The 10332-nt window shown below is 53.6% G+C and overlaps 1 protein-coding gene across 1 annotated transcript; it reads left to right on the top strand.

Moving 5' to 3' along the window:
* The first annotated feature begins 1516 nt into the window (after positions 1 to 1516).
* Positions 1517 to 6921, top strand: CCL22 (C-C motif chemokine ligand 22). Its single transcript, XM_070398108.1, has 3 exons — positions 1517 to 1612; positions 3014 to 3137; positions 5525 to 6921. The coding sequence occupies exons 1-3, from the start codon at positions 1540 to 1542 to the stop codon at positions 5607 to 5609; spliced, it is 282 nt and encodes a 93-aa protein (XP_070254209.1). The 5' UTR covers positions 1517 to 1539; the 3' UTR covers positions 5610 to 6921.
* The last annotated feature ends 3411 nt before the right edge of the window (positions 6922 to 10332 follow it).

The following is a 10332-nucleotide window of genomic DNA, read 5'->3' as shown; positions in this document are numbered from 1 at the left end:
ACCTAGCAGGTGACATTTCAAAGGGCTCTTGACGCATGAGTAGGAGTTTATGCGGTAGAGAAGTGGAAAGGGCATGGACGGCCTGGGAGAGGCCACTGACCTCTTTGAGGAACTAGGAGGAGTGTGGCTGGAGCCCAGTGGGGGTGGAAACACGTCTTGAAGGCCACGGTCAGGAGCTTTGGCTCTGCCCTCAGCTCATGGGACCACAGCAGGTCTTGAAGCACAAGAGAGACGTGTGCAGCTTGGCATCTAGGCCGCCACCAGGTAGAGAGGGGGTTGAGGGTCTAGGGCAGGGGTGGGCAAACTTTTTGACTCGAGGGCCACAATGGGTTCTTAAACTGGACCGGAGGGCCGGAACAAAAGCATGGATGGAGTGTTTGTGTGAACTAATATAAATTCAAAGTAGACATCATTACATAAAAGGGTACGGTCTTTTTTTTTTTTTTTAGTTTTATTCATTTCAAACGGGCCGGATCCGGCCCGCGGGCCGAAGTTTGCCCACGGCTGGTCTAGGGTCCGAGCCTGAGATGGAGGTGGCCTGGACTGGGCAGGGACATTGGGGATGGAGAGAAGAGGACAGCTCAGCCGGTGTGGCTCAATGGTTGAGCGTCGACCTATGAACCAGGAGGTCACGGTTCAATTCCTGGTCAGGGCACATGGCTGGGTTTCGGGCTCCATCCCAAGTATGGGGTGTGCAGGAGGCAGCCAATCAATGACTCTCTCTTATCATTAATGTTTCTGTCTCCCTCTCCCTCCCTCTCCCTTTCTCTCTGAAATCAACACACACACACACACACACACACACACATATACACACACACACACATTTATTTATTTAAAAAGAGAGAAAGAGAACAGAGCTGAGATTTAGGAAGTGGGAAGTGGGACAGGGTGAGAGGTTGAGAAGGGTGGGTGAGGAAGAGCTCAGAGGCGGCTGCGGGGGAGATGGGCGAGGTGGAAACGTGTGTGGGAGCTCCTTGCAACTGTTGAGCTGCCCACGAGCTGGCCCAGGTCAGGACTTTGTGAGAACTCCGAGGAGAGGCTGAGAAGCAGCCCAGTGGACTCGCAGGCCTCTCCCTGGAAGAGAGATGGGTTGTGACCGCCAAGGGCACAAGGTGGCCTCAGTCTGCTGAGGCCTGGGGCCGTTTAGCACCCGTCCACATTCTCACGTCATTTACCAACAAACACAGCGGCTCCCAGGTCGGGCTGTGGCACCATCTCCCCATTTCCAGAGACACACGGGGATGTGAGCAGGGACACGTGCGATGGACCTCGGGGGCCCGGCTCACGGGGGATTTTGCAAGTCTCTGGAGACCCAGAGGGTGGAGGGTGGGGGTCCCCTCTGATGGTTTCCAGCCACAGAAAATTTCCTCCAATCTGGAGGAAGCGGGAGTTCTTCTTTCAGAACGTCAGTGTCAATCTTCTTTGCTCTCCGGTGACTAAGAGTGGCTGAGGCTGTGGGTGTAGACAGCGCTTAAATAGCAGACCTGGTTGTCTTCCGGCGAGAGCAGACACCTGGCTGGGACACAGGACAGGAGCATGGCCGGCCTGCAGACCCCTCTTCTGGCTGCCCTCCTGCTCCTTGCTCTGATTCCTCAAGCAACTGAAGCAGGTGAGGCTGGGGAGAGGGAGGGCTCCCTGCAGAAGCCTGGGTTGCACCCTGGGCATCTTCCTCATGGAGTGGAAAGACACGGGACTGAGGGCAGACACCCCAGTCTGCCGCTGGCTCTTGAACCCGTCCCATTGCTTCCCTGGGCCTCCACTTACACATCTGTTAAATGGGTTGTCTTGGAGGCTTGAGTGCAGAATCGGTCTCAGCAGGGTTGGGGGGTGTGGTAGGCATGGCCCAGGGTCCTCTACTCCAGAGAACGGGAGCATAGGGCCCTTGGGATGTGGAGAAGGTGCACTGAAGAAGGATGCCTGGGGTGGAGGACAGGAGCTGAGGCCTGGGGTATTCCCACGGAAAGGTAGCTGGCCCTGCCTCCCACCTCCCCATTTTTGCTCCAGAACCTGCCTTGGGATACTGACTTCTTTTTTTCTTTTTTAAAAAAATTTATTTCAGAGAGGGGCAGGGAAAGGGAAAGGGAGAGGGAGAGGGAGAGGGAGAGATAGAAACATCAATGATGAGAGAGAATCCTAGATCGGCTGCCTCCTGCAGGCCCCACATTGGGGATCGAACCCTCACCTGGGGCATGTGCCCTGACCGGGAATGGAACTGTGACCTCCTGGTTCATAGGTCGATGCTCAACCACTGAGCCTCGCCTGGGATCCTGTTTTTTTCACGCCAATGTACCTGCTCCTGCCCTGTGTGGGTAGGGGAGGAGCACTGGACGGGAGTCGGGCAGCGAGGAGCAGTACTGCTCAGGGATGGGGTTCCTGTGCGCCCCCTGCCGTAGAGGCCCCCAGAGCCAGCGCTGTTATTACCCCCTCGGTCAGAGGAGGAAGTTGGGCCTCAGAGGCGTTCAATGACTTTTCTCAGGGCCGGGTGACTCAGGGCAGAGTGGGCCTCGAACCCTTGTCCTGGCTCTCCAGAGTCCTCCCCCTCTCTGGACACAGCCTCTCCACGGGCTCCACAGTGGTGGTGATGGTGGGGGGTAGGGGGTAGCGTGGCTGTGCACTGAGCAGGCTTCTGCATTCCCCGGGTCCACACTGCCCGTCTGGCTCAGCAGAGCTGGTGGAGCAGCCGCCCACAGGCTCCGGGTGATGCTGGCGTCCACGGGGACCTCGCCTTGAAGAGCAAGGCCCCTGTTCAGAGGCTCTGGGTTCCGCCTGGAAGCTTGGGCATCGTGGATGCTCAGCTGTTCTGCATCCCTCGCCCTTGACCTGACCGACCTGGAGTAATGACATTGGGCCCTTCGTGGCTTCTCAGAGGCCCAAGATCGGGGACATTGAGGGCCCAGAATCCCCTGGACACCGACCTTCCACATGAGAACAGAAAAGCTGGGACAGAGGCGGGGGCGGGGAGACTTCCCTGCGCCCAGCCTGTGTCCCTCTGAGCGCCCCTCTGCCCCAGGCCCTTATGGAGCCAACGTGGAGGACAGCGTCTGCTGCCGGGACTACATCCGCCGCCCGCTGTCCCCGCGCCTGGTGAAGCATTACTACTGGACCTCAGAGTCGTGCCGGAGGCCTGGCGTCGTGTGAGTGGGGCGCTGGGGAGGCAGGGACCCCGATGGATGTGGCCCAGGGGCTGGTGGGCGGGGAATGCAGCTGGGCATTTGTAGATGGGCTGGAGTAGGTGGCTCAGCCCAGGCTTGGGCGTGCCAAGAAAGGAAGTCATGCGGTCATTCAAGAAATACGATGGAGCCCCGCTATGTGCCAGGCAGCGTGCCAGGCTCCGAGGCTGCAGAGCTGAAGGAACAGGTGCCCCCACCCCGCGGGCATGGCGGTGTAGGCAGTGTAGAAGCTATAGGACATGGGGTACAGGGTAGCTGGTGGGTGGAGCCAACGAGGATGCTCTTATCAGCATCTTGGACCCTCCCCAAGGCAGCGGATCTTCCCAGAACAGTGTGAAGCGCTCACACGTGTGAGTGTTCGGCCTGGGCCAGGCCCTGTGACCGCATGGAGTCCTTGACCCTCACCACAACCCTGCGGGGAGGTGCCCTCATCCCCACTTTATAGATGGAGAAACAGGCTCGGGGTGTGAGACCCTTCAGTCACTCTATCCACTGAGCTAAACCGGTTAGGGCAGACCACCTTCGTTTATTTTTGTGGATCACATTTGTAGAGAGTGCTTGCTGAGTGCTAGGCTCTGTTATTCACACTTTATAAATAGTAACTCATTTAATCCTTGAAACAGCCTTGTGTGGGAGGTGCTGTTATGATCCCCTGTTTACAGGCGGGAAAAGGGGCGCAGAGAGGTTACTGGGCCTCTTGAGCAACACAGGGTGCAGTCACAGTAAGTGGGAAGTGTAATGCTGGCATATACTAGATGCTCAATAAAAGGCAGCACACGTGTGATCTTTGGACTTTGAGGTGGAAGAATGCAGCTTGACAGAGGGGGAGAGTGGGGAGGCGGGGCAGGCTGCCCACAGGGCCAAGACCAACATCACAGCCTTCTTTGTTCTTCCTGCTCATTGGTGGTCTGTGGGATGGGGCAGGGCAGGGAAGTGGGGGAGCTAGGAGCTCCCAGGCCCCAAGGACAGCCTCCTTTTTTAAGTCATATTTTAATTCTATTGGAATCAAGTTATTGGTAACTTGAGAGCAAATAAGCTAAAAATGAGAAAGTAGGTGTTTGAGGTCTTTAATCTGAAAACCAATCCCAGAAATATGATTTATCCACTTCACTTTATTTTATTTATCTATTTATTTTTATTTAAATTATTTATCGTTTAAAGTATTACATAAGTCTCCTTTTCCCTCATTGACCTCTCCCCAGATGCCCCCACCGCCCCGACAAGCTCCTCTTGAAAGTCAGGAAGGAAGTCCTGGGCTGAAGGATATCCTACCAACAATGGTGGGGGCAGAGTGCCCCAGGGCCCAGCGTGGTGTTTGCCACGGCTGGGCGAGGGCGGGAGCCTTTGCCCGCAATTGCTGCAAAGTGATGCTGGGCCCAGTGTTCACCTCTCTGTGCCTTGGGCCTCTCAGAGGGGCCTGGGTAGGGACACTCACCAGAGACACTGCCCCTAGTATCCAGCTCACGGCGAGCACGGTGAGGCCGAGCTTACCAGCTCCGGCACTCGGGCAAGTTGCTTTGTCTCACTCCCCTCACCTAGGAAGTGGATAGAATAATCCGACCTCATAGGATTGCTGTAAGAAAATTACTGTTAAGAATTCAGGCCAGCCCTAGCCGGTTTGGCTCATTGGATAGAGTCGGCCTGTGGACTGAAGGGTCCCAGGTTTGATTCCAGTCAGGGGCACAAGCCCGGGTTGCAGGCTTGATCCCCAGTAGAGGGCGTGCAGGAGGCAGCCGATCAATGATCCTCTCTCATCATTGATGTTTCTCCCTCTCCCCTCCTCTCTGAAATCAATAAAAATATATTTTTAAAAAAGAATTCAGGCCAACTCCTGGCACAGTTATATAGGCCCTACCAACTGCTGTGCATCTAGTTTATATTAACTCACCAAATCTCATCAGAATCCTATTAGGTTGGACCATGGTAATCATCCCCATTTTACAGACGTGGGAACTGAGGCTCAGAGAAGTTAAAGGACTTGCTAACCAGTCACAGGGCTAGGATTTTAACCCAGATAAGTTGGCTCCAAAGTTCACGCTCTTGGCCCCTGCCCAATGCCCTCTCTCCCAAGGCAATGTTTGCAATGACCATGAGACTCCAGGGCATTCGGATCCCTGGCCTGACCGGGCACTCAAGGCTGAGGCAGGGACTACCTGGGAAGTTCTGATGCTCACACCCCTCCTCCTTAAGAAATGTGTTTGCATCCAGCAGGCGGCTCATAAATGCTAAGCCGCTCTATATAGAAGGCATCTCTACATACAGTAGGTGACTCTTAAGTCCCAAGCCTTCCGGGTGGGATGTGGCGTCCTCCCTGCTTGTCTCAGTGTCCCCCTGGCATCTCCTCCTTCCAGCTTGCTAACCGTCAAGGACCGGGAGATCTGCGCTGACCCCAGGGTACACTGGGTGAAGAAGATGCTCCAGAAACTGGACCAATGAGGAAGAGTCCTGCCCCGGTGACCGTGGCCTTGGCTCCTCCGGGAAGGCTCACGGAGCCCCACCTTCCTGCCATGACAGCTGCTCCCCAGCCAGTGACTCTGTCTGTAACCCCTGATCTCCATCCCTACTCTCCTCCCCGCTCTTACCCCTCCCACCCAGCCTCTGCCCCACTGTAGCCAGTGGGTCCACAATTCTGGTCAGTCACTCCCCTGCTCAAAACCCTCCCATGGCTCCCCATTGCCCTAGGCTGAGGTCAGAGCGCCCGAGCTTGGCACCAGGCCCTCTGGATCTGGGTCGCATCTCCGTCTCCAGCCCCATCTCACATCCCTTCATGCACGTTGGATTCCAAACCCGCGCCAATTACATTCCGACTTCCAGGCCGTTGCCTGTGCTGCCTGACACTCAGGATGTCTCCCCATCCCTGCACAGCCCCACCAGCCCTCCAAGGCTCAGCCCAAGCAGCCAGTAATTGAGTTTCAATTATTTTATTTTTTTCCCTTTGATGCTAGGTTGGCAGAGTCCATGTCTGTCACTTTCTACCAAAGAATCCTAAGTGACTCACTATTTCTAAGTAATTGATTTCATTTTTTAGACGTCCACCGGCCCTCTGCCCTTCTTAACAGCCCTGGTTACAGTCTGCCCAGAATCCTCGCACGGCTGGACCAAGGTCCACACCCGAGTTACTTTGTCTCCTGGCCTCCAGGACAGAGCACAGGGCCTGTCTCAGAATCAGGACCCAAAAAGTGGCTGCAGACTGAATCCATAAAAGTAAGGCCCCTCTCCCACCCCCCCAAAGGCCCTCACACATCAATGCCGAGGCCATAGGTCATCCAGGGAGCTGGGTCCCTTGTGAAGCCTTTAATTTGCCCAGGTTCACCTTTCTTTCCCCATTTTACTTCCGTGCTGGGTCTCTACCCTTCCTGCTTCCCTCCAGTTTTTACTGCTCCTCCAACCTCCCAAACCCAGGCCTGACCTTTTCAGAGCCCCTGACTTTCCCTTCCTGTTTCCCCAAGTAGCTGATGACCGAATTCACGCTATGGTGTGAATGACTACCCTTGGCTTGGTATTTAACTCGAGTTAAATTTGTATATGAAAAGAAGGCAGCCTGGCCAGTGTGGGTCAGTGGTCAAACATTGACCTATGAATCAGGAGGTCACGGTTCAATTCCCGGTCAGGGCACATGCTCAGGATTTGGGCTCGATCCCCAGTGTGGGGCGTGCAGGAGGCAGCGGAACAAGATTCTCTCTCATCATCGATGTTTGTATCTCTCTCCCTCTGCCTTCCTCTCTGAAATCAATAAAAATATATTTTAAGACAAGAAGGCAAATGCTTAAGAGGCCATGTGGATGATTGGGAGGATTTTAGGAGCTGGGGGGAAGGGGACAAACAGGCAGAGCCCTGGGAGTGGGAGGTGGGGTACAGTTAAGTGAAAAAACCTTGGGTGGAGGCCACTCTCTGGTGGCTGGGGCCAGGCTAAGTACTGGGACTGGGTTAGTACACAGTCCTCTTCCCTCGTGTCCACACAGAGTACTTGTCTGGGGGGCAGGAGAAGCATCCGGAAGGGTACATGTCACGGATTCAGGCAACGGGAACTCTCACTGGCTGGGTGTCCGGAGCAAGTTGCTTTGTCCCGCTGTTTCCACCTCTGTGAACAGGGGGCATAAAAGCAGATGTCAGTGCATGTGGCTGCTAGAATCAATGAGCTGAGAAGACACAGCAGCCCAGTCACAACGCGGGCGGGACTGGGAGAGGCGCTTCCTCAAGGAGGACATGCACATGTCAATAAACTCACGAAAAGATGCTCAACACGAGATGCCACCTCACACCCATTAGGATGCCTATTATTTAAAAAAAAAAAAAAAAAGCAAGGCTGCGGGGGTTCTTGTCCCGGCATTAAGGAGGGTTCAGCAATCCGGAGAAGGCTGTGTGTAGATTAGTAAATAGGAGTCCAGAGACGAAGCATAATTTTAAAAGGCATTTGGGGGTCAGAGGAGCTTAGCTAAGTTCTAAGGCAGTGATGGCGAACCTTTTGAGCTCGGCGTGTCAGCATTTTGAAAAGCCCTAACTTAACTCTGGTGCCGTGTCACATATAGAATTTTTTTTTAATATTTGCAGCCATAGTAAAACAGAGATTTATATTTTTGGTATTTATTTTATATATTTAAATGCCATTTAACAAAGAAAAATCAACCAAAAAAATGAGTTCGCGTGTCACCTCTGACACGGGTGTCCTAGGTTCGCCATCACTGTTCTAAGGTCTTAAGTCTAAGGTCTTAGGTTCTAAGGCAGCGGTTCTCAACCTGTGGGTTGCGACCCCTTTGGCGGTCGAACGACCCTTTCACAGGGGTCGCCTAAGACCATCCTGCATATCAGATATTTACATGACGATTCATAACAGTAGCAACATTACAGTTATGAAGTGGCCACGAAAATAATTGTATGGTTGGGTTACAACATGAGGAACTGTATTTAAAGGGCCAGAAGGTTGAGAACCACTGTGTCTCCTCATCTCAGGACCCCATGGTTTTTATTAACACAATTTGTCCTGAGGCGAGGCAGAGATATACACTTCACAGGGTCAGGGTTTGGTACAGAGTCCGCTGTCAGAATGGGGGAATTAGCCTACGGCCGTTCAGGTGTTTGGCCAGTAGGAGGCAATAACATGTAGATTAAGATGCCCTTTAGCTGTCTGGCAGCCAAGAAATCAATTTCATGTATCCTATTCAGGTTTGGGGAAATGCCCTCAGCCATTCCCAGATGCAGCCCTGCTGTCATGCTGGATTTGGTCTCCGGCACAAGGCCGGCGAGGGCGTGGAGAGATTGGAGCCCTTGGGGTTGGCCGTGGAATGTAAAATGGTGCGGTCGCCGTGGAAAACCGCATGGTGGTTCCTTTAAAAAACATTGAACATCGCATCGCCTTCTGGTCCAGTAGTTCCACTTCTAGGTCTACACAGAAAAGAACTGAAAGCAGGGATCCTAACAGATAGCCCATGTTTACCTTAGCATTCCCCACAACAGCCAAAAGGCGGAAACCACCCGTCCAGGGATGGGTGAATAAGCAAGATGTGGTGCCTACCTGCAATGAAACAGTATTTATTCAGCCTTAAGAAGGAAGGAGGCTCCTTCCCGCTACAGCCTGGATAGACCTGGAAGGCATGTTGGTAAGTGGAATGAGCCAGGACAAAGGACAAACACCGTGTGGTTCCTGGAGCTGTCAAATCGTTCAAGACTAAGAGAGGAGAGGTGGTTTCCAGGGGCTGGGGAGGAGGGGGTGGGAGTTATTGAATGGGTCCAGAGTTTCAGTTTTGCAAGAAAAAACAAGTTCTAGGGATGGATGCGGTGATGGTTGCGCAACCGTGTGACTGTACTTAATGCCACTGAACTGTAACCTTAGAAATGGTTAAAACGGTGAAGTTTCTGTTGTCCATATTTCCCAATAAAAAGGGTGTGGCCGTGTGTGCACACAGAGGGCACGGGGGCAGCCCTCCTTATGGGCCAGAATGTGAGCTGGGCAGAGCTGGGTGGGGCAGGGGAGAGCTAGGCCAGGCTGCCCCCACCTCACGGGCTGTCCTGCCGCTCCTACCATTCTGGGACCCCGCAGGAGTGCCCTGGGCTCCCTGCCAGGCTCCCCGCAGCTGTTTCTGTTCTGCTTCCAGGGTCCGGGGAGAACCCCTTATGTCCCACAGACACGGGCCGGCTGCCTGCTCTCTGGGGCACCCAGGAAGGTGTGGGCAGGGACACCCCCATCCCCCTCCCTAATGACCCAAGAGGAAACCCTCTTTTTTAAAATATGTTTTTATTGATTTCCGAGAGGAAGGGAGAGGGAGAGAGAAAGAGAAACATCAGTGATGAGAGAGAACGATTGATTGGCTGCCTCTTGCACGCCCCCACATTGGGGATCAAGCCCATAACCCGGGCATGTGACCAGAATCCAACCGTGACCTCCTGGTTCAGAGGTCGAGGCTCAACCCCTGAGCCACTCTTTCCTACTGCCCCGCTGCTGCTCCACTTTTCGTTTCTTTCTTTTTAAATATCTTTTTTATTGCTGAATGGCTCCACTTTTCAATCGCCCATGTGGCTCTACTTACTTCTCAGTTCAGAGCCGTCCCAGCTCCTCTGCCCCAGCAGCATCCTCATCCCTCCCTCTAGCTTCAGTGTCTAGGGCAGCCTCTATGCCCACTCCTTCCTGGAAGCCGAAGCCATCAGGCCACTCCCCGCCTGCAGAGGTCTGGCACTTCCCAACTGGGGCAGCTTTCCCTCCGCCCGCAGTGGTCTGTGTGGCAGGTGAGTTACTTATGATCACGAAGCAGACACCTCCAGCAGAAATCTATTAGGAGAATAACATGTCAGAGGCTGATTGATGTAAGATGCCGTTTGAAGAACCCAGTATTACTCACAGGGGATTCTTGCCAAAGTGGCGGAGATCTAATCGAGCCGGTAGCTCTAACTCCCCGTTTACAGGAAATACAGAGGTTAGGGGAACAAGCTAGATGACTTCACAAGGACATAATTAGATCAATTAAGAAGGAGAACAGAGTATAGGACAATGGCTTTGAGTCTTCAGAGAGTCAAGCCATGAAAAATGAGTTGGGAGGGCTATTGCAGACTAAAAAGAAATAACCCTATGCTATGCATACACCTAGATTGGGTCCTGGTCCAAAACTTTAAAAGAAGAAAGAGAGAAGGGAGGGAGGGAGGGAGAGAAGGAAGGAGGAGGGAAAAG

This window comes from Myotis yumanensis, unplaced genomic scaffold (genome assembly GCF_028538775.1).
Source record: "Myotis yumanensis isolate MYYU_CA2020_CCGP unplaced genomic scaffold, mMyoYum1.0.hap1 SCAF_18, whole genome shotgun sequence".
Lineage (NCBI taxonomy): Eukaryota > Metazoa > Chordata > Mammalia > Chiroptera > Vespertilionidae > Myotis > Myotis yumanensis.
Note: the sequence above shows the minus strand (reverse complement) of the source record. Positions and strands in the feature narration are given on the sequence as shown.

Coding starts and splice junctions, on each gene's coding strand:
- CCL22 (XM_070398108.1), top strand. CDS start 1,540: ATGGCCGGCCTGCAGACCCCTCTTCTGGCTGCCCTCCTGCTCCTTGCT. Junction 1,613..3,013: donor TCCTCAAGCAACTGAAGCAG/GTGAGGCTGGGG, acceptor CCTCTGCCCCAG/GCCCTTATGGAGCCAACGTG. Junction 3,138..5,524: donor TGCCGGAGGCCTGGCGTCGT/GTGAGTGGGGCG, acceptor TCCTCCTTCCAG/CTTGCTAACCGTCAAGGACC.